Source organism: Meriones unguiculatus, chromosome X, assembly GCF_030254825.1.
Source record: "Meriones unguiculatus strain TT.TT164.6M chromosome X, Bangor_MerUng_6.1, whole genome shotgun sequence".
Taxonomy (NCBI): Eukaryota; Metazoa; Chordata; class Mammalia; order Rodentia; family Muridae; genus Meriones; species Meriones unguiculatus.
The window spans coordinates 132,935,693-132,953,993 of NC_083369.1; the positions used below are offsets into that span (position 1 = coordinate 132,935,693).

At 40.1% G+C, this 18,301-nt stretch overlaps 1 protein-coding gene across 2 annotated transcripts in view; it reads left to right on the forward strand.

Annotated features, from left to right (window-relative positions):
* Prps2 (phosphoribosyl pyrophosphate synthetase 2) overlaps positions 1-18,301 on the forward strand; it is a 45,682-nt gene that overhangs the window by 12,111 nt on the left and 15,270 nt on the right. For both annotated transcript variants that reach the window (XM_060374316.1, XM_021626593.2), the window contains exon 3: positions 17,514-17,612. In XM_060374316.1, coding sequence (XP_060230299.1) covers positions 17,514-17,612 — 99 coding nt within the window. The remainder of the gene's footprint in view (positions 1-17,513; positions 17,613-18,301) is intronic.

The following is an 18,301-nucleotide window of genomic DNA, read 5'->3' on the forward strand; positions in this document are numbered from 1 at the left end:
GACAGAATCATTGGATTTTGGGCCAAGCTTATCCAAAATGACCTCATTTCAGTATCTTTACATTAATAGCATCTGCAAAAACCTTTCTACATTGAGGTCCCATTCCAGACTCATGGGCAGGTATGAATTTGGGGAGACAATATCATTTGCCTCATGACAGTGATTAAATTAAAACTACTGTTTCAAAAAAACACTCATGATTCCCATGGATTTGAAAAATAAAATAAAACAAAATAACCTGTACAAACATTTATATCCTAAGATCTCCTTGGATATTAATTCAACATCCTCAGGAATGGTTTCCAGAGTCTGCAATGAACACAATTAGTTATTCAGTGTATTGATAAAATGTAATATGAAGAATTTCAATCAGTACTCAAGACATGATCTACCTTATATGGATAGAAGAGTCAGCCTATATTTTTTCTATAAATGTCCAACTTTTATTGCAGCTACCCAACAGTGTACCTTAAAAACAGGCATAGAGGACAATGTATAAATGAGAGTTGTGGGGAGAAGGAGGATGGATAGGGTGGTAGGGTAGGTGGGAGGTGAAAGTGGTCAGTATTAGCATGCATGTGTGAAATTGTAAAACAAATCAAAATTAAAACGTATTTATAGAAACTCATACATTTCTTTTTTTATATGCCATTTAATATTATTTTCATTTCCTCTTGTCATTTACACATGCAAAAGAAACTTAGTAGCTCATAAGCAGTACCCAAACATGTGGCAGGCCAGATTTGGTTCACAAGCCACACCTTGCCTTAGAGTACTGCTTAGATTTATAGTCAGTTTTGTGTTACTGTAACTAAAGGATCTGTGCTGAGTAACTGATAAAATAAAGGGGCTTATTGAGTGAAGATGGAAAATACAAAAACTAGACTTTGGCTTCATGGCAGGTGGTCACAATATGACAGAAAAAAGAACTAATCACATGTAGAAGGGAAATGTGTTCGAAAGAAACAACAGAGTGGGTATGGATCAGCTTCATGCTTTTTATTACAACCGATTCTTGTAGGAAGTTGCTCAATGAGATGGTTAATTTTATTTGTAAACCTGACACAACCTAGAATATCCCAAGAAGAGAAACCTAATGAGGGATTATTAGGTTAGGTTTCTCTGTGGGCCTGTTTTTGGGGATTGTCTTGATTACATTAATTCAGGTTGGGAGATCCAGTGTGAAAGTCGGTGGCATCATTCCTTTCACTTGGGTCCTGGGTTGAATAGAAGAAAAGTGAGCTGAGTATAAGCATGCATCCATTCATTCATTCTTCTCTGTCATTGAAGTCCTTGACCCCACAGATTCCCCAGGATGATGCACTGTATCCTAGAGTTGTGAGTTAATTAAAACCCTTCACCCCTTAAATTGTTTTTGTCAGGGAACTGACTGGCAAGGGGCTTGATATATTGTTAGCACGATTACTTTTAATCAAATTCTCTTCTTATGGGTTTCGTATTTTGTGTTTGGCTGGGGGATAATGTTACATAGTGGCTTCTTTAGGATATTTTGCCTTTACATGTGTACTGTCCTCTTGGGAGGCATATGGTGGGACTCCAGATTCTTCTTTAAGAAATACAAATGCCCAGACACATTTGGTGTTTGTTGTTGACATGCTGATACATGGTAACCTTTTCTAAAGTAGTATTTGCTAACTTCTTTTTTACTCCCAACTAATGATAGAGAATCCACCTCTGCCTGCCAGGTGCCCCTTGAATTGCAGGAAATGTTTATGACTTCTGGTCTCTGTCCCCTGATTGGGAGCACTGGCCGCTAGCTATTATGCCAGCAAAAAGAGCTCTGTGGATTTCTCAAAACACCAGTAATTTTATTTGCTATATTTTAAAATTACATTGTGTATGTGTGTGAGAGAGCCCACACATACGTGAAGGTCAGGACAACTCCAGGGATTAAACACATGTCATCAAGTTTGGTGGCAAATGCCTTTACAAACTCAGTTATCTCACCCCACCCTCTTCCACCCCCAGTGACCTTAGTTGTTTTTTCGGAACTGCACTGTGTGGCCAGCTGTCTTCCAGTTTCCCCATTGTTAGACATTTAGGTATGTTTTCCATTTTGGGCCATTTTGGACATGTGTCCCATGCTTTTGCAAACTTAGCTGCTAATACACAAGATAAGAACTATCATCAAGCAGCAAGGCTAGGATGACATTTGAGAGACTATTGAGTATAGCTCAGAAACTGTCACTGTTAGAGAAAAGAGGCAACCATAAGAGTGTTTCATTTTTTTTAGCACCCCTGCAACAAATGACTGCAAACAGAATGACTTAAAACAGCAGCAGTGTATTCTCTTACAACTCTTCAGTCCAGCATTGCCAAATCAGGTACCAACATTCCAACTGTACCAATGGGTAATAATGAGGTCGGTGATGGATGAGGAGAGCATTTTCAGACTTGGTTAAGCTTTGACATAGTACTGGTTTCCTCTCATTCATTGCTTCCAACAGGGCATGCTAGAGATTAAAAGGAAACCAAAGGCTAACTCTACCAGGAAACAAGTGTCCACTCCACAGACTGTTCTCTGCTCACCTCTAAGGGAGTCAAGAACCAAGGTTGCTAGGGAGCCATGACTTTCTTTCTTTTTATGATTACTTAAGTGTGCATGTGTGTTTGTGTTTGTGTGTTTATATACGTGCCATGGTACATTTGTAAAGGTCAGAGGGCAAATTTGTGGAAGTCAGTTTTCTCCTTCCACCTTTATGTGAGTCCAGCTCAGGCTTATATAGCAAGCACCTTCCCCTACTGAGCTACCTGGCTAGCCCCTACAACCATGACTTCTAATGGATCTGGGTAGTCCATCGAACTATCGTTAGGAAACAGTTTCATTCTCTCATCCAGTTTAATCTGTTAACCTGTCATTCAAGTTACACCATTTGTATTCTCTAAACTTCTAAAAACTGATGGCTTCCTTTAGACCATGCAGCTTAGCTTGATGTTGAGAAACTGCTCGGTAGGCAATGAGGATTTAGTAAGATAAATAAATGGTGTCCAGAACCTGGTAATGTACTACTTCATCTCTTAGCCTACTGTTACCATTTTCCAGTATCTGGGGACCCTGAGAACACCAACCGTGATGTGAGATGAAGAAAGGTATCCCCCCCCGGTATCCCCCCCCCCACACACACACACTTAGGAAGGGAGAAAACCAGGTGGTATTTGAATGTCATAGAAAGCCATGTGCTAAACTTAATCTCTGAACCTAGACAGAATATTCTTGTTGGCTACAGGAGGAACTCTGGGCAGCCTTCCCAGGCTGCCTATTGTTCTTTTCTCTGCCTTTTGGGAATGTATTGCCCACGGCCTCTAATACCACTGTGAAATTCTGTGTAATTGCCTCTACCAAGAAGTACTAGCTGAAAGAGGCCAGAAAAATCTCAAGGCTGTAAACCATCTTCCAAACTTGTCTCATTTGTTTTTACCTTTAGTGCTACGTCTACCGAAAGATTTGTTTGCTGTTGATTTGTAAGTACCAGAACTCAAGGGCAGCTTTTCACAGGAAAGAAACAGTCTCATTAATGACCACTTAACACAATGAAATATTCACATGGGAAACTGACAATGATGTCATAGTAATTGACAGAGGAGTGATGTAAGCCCTTGAGTTGTGGCTTTACAATGAAGTGGGCTCAGCTTTGAACTTCAACACCACTATTCACCCAGTTTGTCCTTTTTAAAAGTTACTTAAACTCTGCACCTTCAGTTTCCTTACTGTAGACTAAGGAACATCTTAGTTACTATGGATGGCCTGTCATACACATGTAGGCGAGCCCATTTAATGGTTTTTGTGACAGCTCAACTTCTCTCATTTTATTGTAGAAACTGCCATAGCCAATATGCAAATGAATGGGTATGACTGTGTGCCAAGGGTGCATTATTTATGCATACTGAATAACTGGTTTTTATGTCACATTCTCTTTTTATCTTTTTATTTATTACAATTTATTTACTTTGTACACACTTGTAGCTCCCTCTCTAATCCCCTCCCAATCCTGCCTTCCATGCCAATTCTCCTGCCATGCCCCTCCCCAAGACTGCTGATAAGGGAGGTCCTACTCCCCTTCCATCTGACCCTAGCCTATCAGGCCTCATCAGGAGTGGCTGCATTGTCTTTCTCTGTGGCCTGTTAAGGCTGATCCCCCTTCAGGGTGAGGTGATCAAAGAGCCAGGCACTGAGTTCATGTCAGAGACAGCAACTGTTCCCCTTACTAGGGAACCCACATGGACACTTACCTGTCATGAGCTACATCTGTGCAGGGGTTCTATGTTATCTCCATGCATGGTCATTGATTGGAGTATCAGTCTCAGAAAAGACTGATGGACCCAGGTTTTTTGTTGTTGTTGTTCTGTTGGTCTCCTTGTGGATCTCCTGTCCCTTCCAGATCATTCTATCTCCCACTCTTTTCATAAGATTCCCTTTACTCTGCCAAAAGTTTGGCCATGACTCTCAGCATCTGATTTAATACCATGTTGGGCAGTCTTTCAGAGGCCCTCTGTGGTAGGTTGCTCTCCTGTTCCCTGTTTCTCTCTCATTCTATACCTCTCCCATTTGCCATTCTTAATGAGGATTGAACATCTAACCCAAGGTCCTCCATCTTGTTTAGCTTTTTAGATGTATACATTTTGGTATGTTTATCCTATACCATATGCCGGAGCCAGCCGGGAGAGTTGAACGGTTCTTGAGTTGGGAGTGAGGATTAAAATTAATAAAATAAACACACAGCACACAGAAGATCTTTTAAAGGTCCAGACTCAACAGCCACAGCAAAAGGCAGGCTGCTGCAGCAAGCAGCAAGTCTCAAGTCTCTGCCTCCTCCTCTGCCTCCAGCCTTCTGACCACTTATTTTTTGAGGAGTTACTTTCATCCAGTAAAACATCTCAGAACAATAGGTTAATTTGCACAAGGAGCCTGAGGAAGAGGTGTAACCCTCACAAGCTATCCCACCTGTTGTCACAAACAAAAGGAGATGGACTTGCAAGTTCTCCTCTGCCATTAGTAAAGGCCTCCTAAAAGCTATCTCTCCACCGAGATTCAAATATCAAAGCAGGCCGCTGGAGTCACAGCTCCCAACAACCATAGATCTAATATCCACTTATAAGTATATAACATGTGTGTCTTTCTGCTTCTGGGATACCTCAGTCAGGAGGATCTTTTCTAGTCCCCACCATTTACCTGCAAATTTCATCATTTCCTTGTTTTTAATTGCTGAGTAATATTCCATTGTGTAAATGAACCACAATTTCTGTATCCATTCCTCTGTTGAGGGAATGTGGATTGTTCCCAGATTCTGGATGTTATGAATAAAGCTGCCATGAACATGGTTGAGCAAATGTCCTTGTATGCTTGAGCATATTTTGGATATATGCTTAGGAGTGAGTATAGCTGGATCTTGAGTTAGCATTATTCTTAATTGTCTGAGAAAGCACCAGATTGATTTCCAAAGTGGTTGTACAAGTTTACATTCCCACCAGCAATGGAGGATGGTTCCCCTTTCTCCACAACCTCTTCAGCATGTGTTGTCACTTGAGGTTTTGATCTTAGCCATTCCGTGGTAGTAGGGTGAAATCTCAGGGTCATTTTGATTTGTATTTCCCTGGTGACTAAGGAAGTTGAGCATTTCTTTTAAGTGTTTCACTCCAATTCGATATTCCTCTATTAAGAATTCTCTGTTTAACTATGTACCTTATTTTTGAATTGGATTACTTGATTTGTTGTTTTTTTACCTTCTTGAGTTCTTTATACATTCTGGATATTAGCCCTCTGTCAGATACAGGGTTAGTGAAGATCCTTTCCCAATCAGTAGGGTGTCTTTTTTTTTTTTTTTTTTTTTTTTTTTTTTTTTTTGATGACAGTGTCCTTTGCTTTAAAGCTTTTCAGTTTCATGAGGTCCCATTTATTGATTGTTGATCTTAGAGCCTTTGCTGTTGGTGTTCTGTTCAGGAAGCTGTCTCCTGTGCCAATGAGTTCAAGATTATTCCCCACTATTTCTTCTAACAGGATCAGCCTGTCTGGTTTTATTTTGACGTCTTTGATCCACTTGGACTTTAGTTTTGTGCAGGGATATAAGTTTGGATCTATTTGAATTTTTCTACATGTAGCTATCCACTTAGACCAGCACTATTTGTTGAAAATGTTGTCTTTTTTCCATTGTATGGTTTTGGCTTCTTTGTCAAAAATCCAGTGTCCATAGTTTTGTGGGTTCATTTCTGGTTCTTCTATTGGATTCCATTGATCCACCAGCCAGTCTCTACACCAGTACCATGTAGTTTTTATAACTGTTGCTCTATGTACAGCTTGAGATTGGGAATGGAAATACCTCCAGAAGATCTTTTATTGTAGAGGATTGCGTTAGACATTCTGGTTTTCTTGTTATTCCATATGAAGTTGAGAATTTTTCTTTCCAGGTCTGTAAAGAATTGTGTTGGTAATTTTTTGGGACTTGCATTGAATCTGTAGATTGTTTTTGATAAGATGGCCATTTTTACTATGTTAATCCTGCGGAGCCATGAGCATGGGAGATCTTTCCATTTCTGATATCTTCTTCTATTTCTTTCTTCAGAGACTTGAATTTTTTTAATACAAGTCTTTGACTTCCTTGGTTAGATTTACACCAAGGTACATTATGTTATTTGTGGCTATAGTGAAGGGTAGTGTTGTTTCCCTAATTTCTTTCTCGGCCCTTTTGTCTTTTGTATACAGAAGGGCTACAGATTTTTTTTTTTAGTTAATTTTGTATCCAGCCACTTTCCTGAAGGTGTATATCAGCTGTAGGGGTTACCTAGTAGAATTTTTGGGGTCACTCATGTATACTTTCATATCATCTGCAAATAGTGACTTCTTCCTTTCCAGTTTGAATTGCCTTGATCTCCTTTAATTGCCTTCTTGGACTAGCAAGGACACCAAGAATTATGTTGAAGAGATATGGAGAGAGTGGGCAGCTTTGCCTTGTCCCTGATTTTAGTGGGTTTATTTAAGTTCCTCTCCATTTAGTTTGATGTTGGCTGTAGGCTTGCTTTCTTTACTATGTTTAGGTAAGTACCTTGAATCCCTGATCTCTCCAGGACTTTAAACATGAATGAGTTTTAGATTTTATCAAATGCTTATTCATCCTTTATGGAAATGATCATGTGTTGTTGTTTTTTCTTTCTTTCTTTCTTTCTTTCTTTCTTTCTTTCTTTCTTTCTTTCTTTCTTTCAGTTTGTTGATGTGGTGGATTACACTGATGGATTTCGGTATATTGAACAACCCCTGCATACCTGGGGTGAAGCCCACTGGGTTACACTGGTTGATATCTTTGATGTATTCTTGGGTTTGGTTTGAGAGTATTTTATTGAGTATTTTTGCATTAATCTTCATGAGGGAGATTGACCTTTAATTTTCTTCCTTTGTTGGGTCTTTGTGAGGTTTAGGTATCAAGGTGACTATGGCTCCATAGAACGAGTTTGGTTATGTTCCTTCTGTTTCTATTTTGTGGAACAGTTTGAAGAGTATCAGTTTTAGCTCTTCTTTGAAGGTCTGTACTGAAACCATCTGACCCTGCACTTTTTTTTTGGAAGGGAGACTTTTGATGACAGCTTTTATTTCCTTAGCGGATATAGGACTATTTAATTTATTTACCTAGTCTTGATTCAGCTTTGGTAAGTGGAATCAATCAAGAAAATTGTCCATTTCACTTAGATTTTCAAATTTTGTGGCGTATAGGAATTTGAAGTAAGACTTACTAACTGTTTGGATTTCCTCAGTGTCTATTGTTATGTCCCCCTTTTCATTTCTGATTTTGTTGATTTGGATAGTGTCTCTCTGCCTTTTAGTTAGTTTGGATAAGGGTGTCTCTATCGTGTTGATTTTCTCAAAGAACCAGCTCTTGGTTTTATTGATTCTTTGAATTGTTCTCTTTGTTTCTAATTTATTGATTTCAGCCCCGAGTTTCATTATTTTCAGCTGTCTACTCCTCTTGAGTGTGTCTGCTTCTTTTATTCCTAGGGCTTTCAGGTGAGCTGTTAAGTTGCTTGAATGAGATGGTTCTGAACTTATGAACTTTCCTCTTAGCACTGCTTTCATTGTGTTCCATAAGTTTAGGTATGTTGTGCCTTTATTTTCATTGAATTCTAGGAAGTCTTTAATGTCTTTCTTATTTCTTCCCTGACCCAGCTGTCATTGAGTAGTGAGTTGTTCAATTTCCATGTGTGTGTAGGCTTTTTCTGTTCCCATTTTTGAGGTCCAGCTTTAGTCCATGGTGTTCTGACAGGATACACAGGATTTTTTCAATCTTCTTTTCTCTGTTAAGATTGTCTTAGTGCTCAATTATGCGGTCTATTTTGGAGAATGTTCCACGAGGGGCTGAGAAGAAGGTAAATTCTTTTGGTTTTGGGTGGAAGGTTCTGCAGATGTTTGTTAGGTCCATTTGGTACATGACCTCTGTTAGAGTATTGTTTCTTTGTGTTTTGTGTGTGTGTGTATGCGTGTGTGTGAGTGTGTGCTTGTGTGTCCTTTGTTGAGAGTGGGGTGTTGAAGTTAACCACTATTAATCTGTGGGAATCTATGTGTGGTTTAAATTTTATTAATGTTTCTTTAACAAATGTGGCTTCCCTTGTATTTGGGGCATAGATGTTCAGAATTGTGATGTCTTCTTCGTGGAATTTTCCTTTGATGGTTATGAAGTGACCTTCTCTATCTCTTTTGATTAATTTTCGTTGAAAGTCCATTATATTAGAATGGCTACTCCTGCTTGCTTCTTGGTCCATTTGCTTGGAAAACTGTCTGTCAGCCCTTTACTCTGGTAATATCCATGTTTCTTAGGTGTGTCTCTTTTATGCAACAAATTGTTTGGTCTTTTTTACACATCCATTGTTTTAGGTTGTGTCTTTTTATTGTAGAGTTAATTCCATTGATGTTGACAGAGATTAATGAACAGTGGCTGTTAGATCCTTTGATTTAATATTGGTTGTGGTAGTATGTTTGTGTGCTTAGCTGCTTTAATTTTGCTATACTCAGGTTATTTATTTCCTGTGTTTTCCTAAATGTAGTTAGCATTCTTGGATTTTATTTTTCTCTATAGTATCTTCCCTAAGGCTGAATCTGTGGTTTGGTATTGTTTAAATTTGCTTTTGTTGTTTAATATCTTGTATTCTTCATCTATGATGATTGAGAGATTGTCTGGGTATAGTAGCCTGGCCTGAAATCTATATTCTCTTAGGGTCTGCATGATGTCTGTCCAGACCCGTCTGGCTTTCACAGGCTCTGTTGAGAAGTCAGGTGTGATTCTGATGTGTTTGCCATTGTATGTTACTTGGCCTTTTTTCCTTGCAGCTTTTAGTATTCTTTCTTTGTTCTGTATACTTACTGTTTTGAAAATTATGTGACAGGAGGTTTACCTTTTCTATTCTAATCTGTTAGGTGTTCTGTAGGCCTGTTGTATGCTTATAGCCCCCCCCCCCTTTAAATTGGGGAAATTTTCTTCTATGATTTTTTTTGAAAATATTTTCTGGGCCTTGGAGATGGGAATCTTTTTGTTGTTGTTGTTTTGTTTTTCCTCTATTCCTATTATTCTTAGGTGGTTTTTTTTTTTTTCTTGTTTTCTTGGATTTCTTGAATGTTTTGTGTCAGGAATATTTTACATTAACATTTTCTTGACAGATACATCAATTTCTTCCACATCTGGGATTCTTTCTTCCATCTCCTGTAGTTTATTGGTTATGCTTTCCTCTGTAGTTCCTGTTTTCTTCCCTAAGTTCTTTCTCTCCAGGATTTCCTCCATTTGTGTTTTCTTTAATTTTTCCCATTCTATTTTCAGATCTTGAACCATTTTGTTGATTTCCTTCACCTGTCTGACTGTATTTTCCTACTTATTCTTCAATTACTTCACCTGTTTGCTTGAACATTCTTCTGTTTCATTTATTTTTTTTTCAGTGATTTAACTATTTCCTCTCTGAAAGCCACAAACTGTTTGGCTGCCTCTTCCTGTATTTCTTTATTGATGGACATAATCTGTTTTACGTTATCTTCCTGTTTCTTTACAGATGGCTATAATCTGCTTGACTATCTTTCTCAATTTCTTGATGCATTTTATTTTTACTCTACTATCCTCTTCATAAGCACTGATGTATGATCATCTTCTTGAATTTCACTTATGATAGGTTGTCCACGGCTTCTTGCCCCTGGATAACTAGTTTCTAGAGATGCCATGTTGTTTTGGCTTTTGTTGGTTGTGCTTTTATGCTGGCCTCTACCCACCTGGTTATCTTAGATGTTGACTGGTAGTTTCTGGTGCCCCCTGGAATCCTGAGGTGGGGAGAATACCCTTGGCAGGAAGATGGTTGTTCCTGAAGAAAGTCTACTTAGTTTTTTGGGTATGGCCACCAAATGGCTGTTGCTTCTCAGGAATTGCCGCAGCTCACCTAGGTGTATGGGCCTGTGTGGTAATTGTGGTTGTTGGTAGTCAGAGGGCCTCTCCTCTCACCAGGAGAAGTCTTGGAGACAGATGCCCTGCCCCTGGTTTTCTTGCTCTGAATTTAGTGAGCTGCTGCTGCCTTATATTGTGTTACCTGGGCACAGCCCTCTTGAAAAACCAGGCAGTCCCGTCGTTTGGTGAGTTTTGATATTGAGACAGGTTGATCCTTTTCATGGTGGTGGGAGTGGGGGATTCAGCTAGGTGCCCTGAGGTTGGACCTAATGTGTCCTTCACCTTGGGGTTTCCTCCCAATAGGGAAACCCTGTCTCAGTTGTTTTGGGGTCCACAGTTGTGTCTGGGACAGTGAATTGGGCATGCAGGAGAATCTCTTGGCTGGTGGCTGAGTGCCTGCCAGAGCCAGGGACCTTTTCCAGGGATTGTCTGGGTGACCTGAGGTCAGTCAGTTCCCATTTCTTCTTTTACCATGGGGTTTTCACTTGACTGAAAAACCTCAGTCTCTGGTGTTGTGGGTCTCACAGTTCAGTCTGGGCTGGTGATTGGAGCATGCACACATGTGGCTCTGGGCTGGCGACCAAGCATTTGGCCCTACCCCGGAATTCTTCCAGGGTTTAGCTGGGTGACCTAAGAAGGGACCCGATTGCTTCCCACACTGTGGGGTTTCCTCTCACCTGGAAAACACAGTCACTCGTGTTTTAGGCCACAGAGTTTGGTCTTTTGGTGGCTATGCAGTCACTGCTGTCTTGCTTGTCAGACACAGTGTCCTTTTAGGGCTGCCATCTTGCTTTATGTCACTTTGAAATGCTATAAAATCGTATTCTTGTTGTCTGCTTTCCAATGCTTCTACAAGTGTAGAAACCAGCCCTAGCTCCAAACCGAGCATCAGACAAGTCTAGCCCGTGAGCTGACACTTGCAGGCTCCTGTAGTAGACACCCAGTAATTGCTAGTTCTCTTCCCCAGAAAGAACAGTGTGTTGTGAGCCAGGAAGAAAATAAATGCTTCTAAGAGGGTGGAGGCTGCAACCTGGAATTTTTTTTCAGAATCATTTGTAAGCTCATACTCATACTTCAATGATAATGTGATTGACATGTGTCTTGCATCTTGCAAACTTTGTATGTGTTTTTATGTTTGGGGGAACATGTGTGTGCAAGTCCAGTACACTTCTATGTGCATAAGTAAGAGCACTAGCTTAGAAGGCATTTTTCTGGTGTCTGCTGCTGTTGCTTTTGTGGGTTCAGTTTTGGTTTTACTTTGATGAGGTTTCTCATTGGCCTAAAACTTGTCAGTAGCCTAGGATGGCAAGTGAGCCCAGAAGTATATGCCTGTCCCCACCTTCCCAGCACATGGATTACAACCACTTGTCACCACAACACCACAACATGTGGATTCTGGGCTTGGACTCAGGAGCTCATGATTGCAAAGCAAGTGCCTTAACTACTCTTTAAATGCCACACTGTTTTTCTCTCTATAGGTTTGCGATAGTTTAAGTAAATAGCCCTGTAGGCTCATGTTTGAATACCTATTCTGCTTTTGGTGGAACTTTTTGGGAAGGATTAGGAAATTTGGCCTTGTTGGAGGAAGTATGTTACTGGGGCTGGGCTTTGAGGTTCTAAAAGACCATGCCAGGCTAGGTCCTATCTTTCTATATATGGATGAGATATAAGTTCTCAGTACTTCCTCAGCAACACACCTGCCTGCCTGCTGCCATGCTTCTTGCCAAGATGGCCATGGACTCACCCTCTGAAATTGTTAACAATCCCCCAATTAAATGATTTATTTTAAAAGTTCCCTTGGAAGCTATAATATATATGTGAGGACCTGGTCAGACCCTTGTGGGCCCTGTGCTCACTGTTTCAGTCTCTGTGAGTTTATATTAGCTTTGTTCATGGCGATTTAGAGGACTTTGTCCTCCATTCCCTCTGTCTCTTTCTGCCTCCTTTTCCATGTGGTTCCCTGAGGTCTGAGGGGAACGATTTGAAATAGACATCCCATTGAGAGATGAGTGTTCTAAGGTCTCTCCCTCTGCATAATGCCTGGCTGTGGGTCTCTATATTCATTCTCATCTACTGCATGATGAAGCTTGTATGATGATGTATCAGCATGGTACTGATCTTTGAGTATAGCAGAATATCATTAGGAATCATTTTATCACTACATGTTTCTTTTTTAGACCATTATTATTTAGTTTTATGCTAATTCCCTTCCTAGACTGTCTAGTCAAATGTTCTCGGTCACCCAAACAGTGTCAGCTTAAAAGAAAGGGATTATTTCTAGAATTCTTAGAGGCAATTAAAATTGCAATATGTGAACCAGACTTCGAAGAATCATACACATGAGTTTAGCAGAGAAGGGGTAACATAGGGGAAGTTGAGTATGTGGGACAAGGCTATGGTGTTCTCTAGAGAGAGGGAACAGCCCCAGTCTACTATTCAGGGAAGGGTGTTGGATCAGAGGCAAGGGAGAGAAGTCTGGAGTTAGTTACACTTAAATTGACCAGAGTATTTGGATAGTAAAGCTGAGAAAATTGTTTTTGTTTTTGTTTTTTTTTTTTCCCCAAAAGGTAACATGTAACACCAGACAGGGGAGTTTAAAAAAAAATGGAAACTTAAGTTTTTATGTATAGTTAGCACAGAGAAGACTAAGACAAAACAAAAAAACCCTATCTTTTAAAAATAAGAAAGAGAGAGGCTGGATGGATGACTCAGTAATAAAGAGCAGATTCTGCTGTTAAAGTGGACCTGGGTTCAGTTCTTAACATGCACATAATGATTCACAATCATAAGCAACTCTAGTTCCAGGGGATACAACACCCACTTCTTGTATCTGAAAGCACTGCATGTCCATCTTGCAGATACATACATATATGCAGAAAAAAATACCTAAAACTTAAAACAAAAAAATATCTTAAAGAAAAATACTTCCCACTAGGTATGGCTGCCCATGTGGTTAACCTCAGCACTCTGAAGGCAACACCCAATGGATCTCTGTTAGTTCAAGGCCAGCTTGTTCCACATAGCGAGCTCCATGACAGCTAGGGCTACAAAATCAGACAAGTAAACAAATAAATAAAAATGAAGAAAAAAATCCCAAAAAACAAAAAATACAGTAGGATCCAAGATGGTGGCACCAAGAGGTCACTATGTTTGACAAGCAAGACAGCAGTGTCTGCACAGTGATCAACAGACCAAACTCTGCGCCCTAAAACACCAGGGACTGTGTTTCCCAGGTTAGAGGAAACCCCACATTGTAGGAAGCAATCAGGTCCATTCTTCTCAGGTCACCCAGCTAAACCCCAGAAGAGTTGCTGGGTCCCAGCAAGTGCTTGATTGCCAACAAAGAGCCACATGCCTGCTTGCCCAACTCACCATCCCAGACAGAACTGTGGTCCCAGGACACCAGAGACTGGGTTTTCCTGTTGGAAGCAAACCCCATGGTGAGGGGAACATCAGGTCTGACCTCAGGGCACTCAGCTGCCCCCCCACCCCCATGGAAAAGTTCTCAGGAAAAGTTCCCGGGTTCCTGCAGGCAACCAGTTGCCAGCAGGGAGCCACTCACTTTTGCCTACATACTCTACTAATCATCCATCTGAGACTGAACTGTACACCCCAAAAGAACACAGGGATTCCCTATTGGGAGGAAACCCCAAGGTGGGGAAAGCATCAGGTCCAACCTCAGGACACCCAACTCTTATAAAGTTTCTGGGTTTCCACAGTCTCCATGCTCTAGCCTCCTGCAGCATGCATGAGCACTCACCTGCCACTTATTACTGCTTGGAAACTGGGGAACACAGCTCCAACATCAGACCTACAGAAGCCTGGGATCCATGGGATCAGACCCCAGACACTGCTCCAAAGTTCAACCTGTCTCTGTAGCCAAACTGACCAAACCGGGGGGTTGCCTCGTTCTTCAAGAGAGTTGCACCCAGCAAACACAGTGTAAGAGAAACAGCAGAAGCTCACTAAATTCAAAGCAAGAAAACCAGCAGAAAGGCAGCTCTCTCCAGGACTACTCCTAGTGAGGGGACAGCCCCCCTGACTTCCAACGACCACAGTTACCACAAAGGTTCATATGCCTGAGGTGAGCTGTGGCAATTCCTAAAAAGCACCAGCCATTTGGTGACCATACCAAAAAGTAGAGGAGGCCTCCTTCAGGAACAACCATCTTTCTTCACAGAGGATTCTCCCCACCTCATGATTACAGAAGGCACCAGAAACGAACATCCAACCCCTGAGACAGCTAGATAGGTAGAGTACAGCTAGATAGGTAGAGTACAGCGTAAGCACAACCAACAAAAGTGGAAGCAATATGGTATCTCCAGAATCCAGTTATCCAGGGGCAAGTAGCCCTGGACACCTTATCATAAGTGAAATTCAAGAAGATGATCTTACATCTATGCTTATGAAGGGGATAATGAAGAAAACAAATAAAATGTATAAAGAAAAAGAGGAAGATAAAATCAAACAGATTATGGCCATCTGTAAAGAAATATAGGAAGATAAACTCAAACAGTATGGCCATCCATACAGAAATACAGGAAGGTGCAGTCAAAAGTCTGTGGCCTTCAGAGAGGAAACAATTAAATCACTTACAGAAATTAAAAACACAGGAATATTCAATCAAATGGGTGAAGGGATTGAAGGAAAAACAGGAAAATAGTCAGACAGGTGAAAGAAATCAACAAAATGGTTCACGATCTGAAGAAAGAAATGGAGAAATAAGAAAACACGAATGGAGGAAATCTTGGAGAGGAAGAACTTAGGGAAGAAAACAGGAACTACAGAGGTAAGTATAACCAACAGACTACAAGAGACAGAAGAATCTCATCGGTGGAAGATACAATGGAAAAAAATCGATGTATCCATCAAGAAAATGTTAAATCTTAAAAACCATCCAAGAAATCCAAGAAAATGTGAAAAGACAAAACCTAAGAAGAATAGGAATAGAGGAAAAAGAAGATTCCCATCTCCAAGGCCCAGAAAATATTTTCAACCAAATCATAGAAGAAATTTCCCCAATTTAAAGGAGAGGCCAATAAGAATACAAAAGGTCTACAGAATACCTACAAACTTAGAACAGAAAAGAAAATCCTGCTGCCACAGTAAGCATACAGAGCAAAGAAAGAATGTTGCAAGTTACAAGGGAAAAAGACCAAGTAACATACAATGGCAAACCCATCAGAAACACACCTGACTTCTCAACAGAAGGGCCTGGATGGATATCATGCAGACTTTAAGAGAATACAGATATCAGCGCAGGCTACTATACCCAGCAAACCTCTCAGTCATTATAGATGGAGAAAACAAGATATTAAACAACAAAAAACAAATTTATACAATACCTACTCACAAATCCAGCATTACAGAAGATACTAGAAGGAAAAATACAACAGAGGAAAGCTCACTACATTAAGGAAAACACAGGAAGTGAATAACCTGAGTACAGCAAAACTAAAAGTAGCCATGCACACAAACACACTGTCACAACCAACATCCAAATCGAAGGATCTACCAGCTACTGGTCATTAATCTCTCTCAAGAACATCAACATACTCAATTCTCCAAGGAAAAGACACAGACTAACAGAATGGATGCATAAACAGGACCCAACAATCTGTTGCATACAAGAAACACATCCAAGTCACAAAGATAGACATTACCTGAAAATAAAGGGCTGGAAGAAGGTTTTCCAAGCAAATGGACCCAAGAAGCAAGCAAGAGTAGCCATTCTAATATTTAATAAAATGGACATTCAACCAAAATTAATCAAAAGAGATGGGGAAGGTCACTTCATACTCATCAAAGGAAAATTACACCAGGAAGACATCACAATTCTGAACATCTATGCCCCACATACAAGGGCACACACATTTGTAAAAGAAACATTAATAAAAATTAAACCACACATAGGTCCCCACAGATTAAGTGGGAGACTTCAACACCCCACTCTAAACAAAGGGCAGGTCAACAAAACAGAAATTAAACAAAGTAACAATGACTCTAACAGATGTCATGAATCAAATGGACCTAACAGAAATCTGCAGAACCTTTCACTCAAACACAAAAGAATTTACTTTCTTCTCAGCACCTCGTTAAACCTTCTCCAAAATAGACCATATAGTTTGTCACAAAGTGAGCCTCAGTGGATGAAAGAAGATTGAAACAATCCCTTGTATCCTGTCAGAGCACCATGGACTAAAGCTGGACCTCAAAGACAACAGAAATAGCAAAAAGCCTACACACACACGGAAACTGAAAAACTTGTTACTCAATGACAGCTGAAGAAATAAAGACAGATTTAAAGTCTTCCTAGAATTTAATGAAAATGAAAGCACAACATACCCAAACTTATGGGACACAATGAAAGCAGTGCTAAGAGAAAGTTCATAGCAGTAAGTGCCTTCAAGAAGAAATTGAAAACATCTCATACAAGCTACTTCAGCACCTGAAAGCCTTAGGAAAAAAGGGGGGAGAGAGAGAAAGAGGCAGACACACCTTATAGGAGCAGCTGGCTGGAAATAATCAAACCCAGGGCTGAAATCAATAAATTAGAAACAAATAAAACAATTCCAAAAAATCAATGAAACAAAAAAGTGGTTCTTTGAGAAAATCAACAAGACAGACAAACCTTTATTCCTTTGATGTTTGTATTTTGCATGTAGTGTCAGTTGCTTGGCCACACAGCAGGATATGTAAGGCTGAAAGTGTAGTTTAGCCAGTAGAGCACTTGCCTAGGAGACAGGGAGCCCTGCATTTCAGCCTTAGTTAGCACAGAAATTGAGCCTGGTGGCACACACCCATAATCTTAACATTCAGGATGTGGAGGCAGGAGGATTAAGAGTTCAAGACCATCCTTGGCTGCAGAAATAATTTTGAGGCCAGCTATATGAGCTGTATAAAGCTATATGGACTACATGGGAACCAGGCTCAGAAACAAGCAGTGCCAAGTAATAATAAATATTTAGTAACTAAATGCAATGAATCAAATATATCTAATCTTGTCATAACTTGTAATTTTCTTTATTGGTTCTGTCTGTGATTTGGTTACTTCATGACTATCTTTGTTTCTTTCTTTTTTTTTTTTTTTAGAGTCGTGCTCCGATTTCTGCTAAACTTGTGGCCAACATGCTGTCAGTTGCTGGAGCTGATCACATCATCACCATGGACCTGCATGCTTCTCAGATCCAGGTACCAGCATTATCTTTCTGCCCATGGTTAGGTCCTAACTCTGTTAACTAATTTTGAAAGGATTGAGTCTGCACAGCTACTCTCTTGGCCGTTTGCCTTTTATGTGGATGCTGCCATGTACATACATGTGGAGGCTAATGGTCAACACTGGATGTCTTCCTCAGTCCCTCCCTATCTTACCCAGAGCTCATCAGTTCACATAACTTGGCTAAGCAGTGAGCTCCAAGCATGTGCCTACCTTTGCTTCCCTAGCACTGAGGTTACAGAATGGGCAGAATGCTAGGCTTGTATATCAGGTACTTTACGTATTTACGAACTATGCCATCTCTCTAGTCCTGCAATACACATTTTTAATTTCTTCACAACTTCTTCTTTTGTTACGAAAGCAGGCCATATTTCATGGTGCCTATTTATGATATATAATGAATGTGAAGTATTTGATTTGTAGCAAATGCTAAAACAACAACAAAAAGTGAACTGTTTTCCTCTATGCCCTGCAGTGCTGTTCTTTCCTTCTGTACACTGGCCATCAGAGCATGCCTGGAAAATGGATTGGAATGGAAGATGTCTTGTGACATCTTTATCATTAGATTTAATTCTGTTACAATTACCTACAGGGAGACTGTTATATAAAGTTATCTTTTGGATAAATAATTCAACTGTTACTTAGAGATAGCAATTATCTTTTT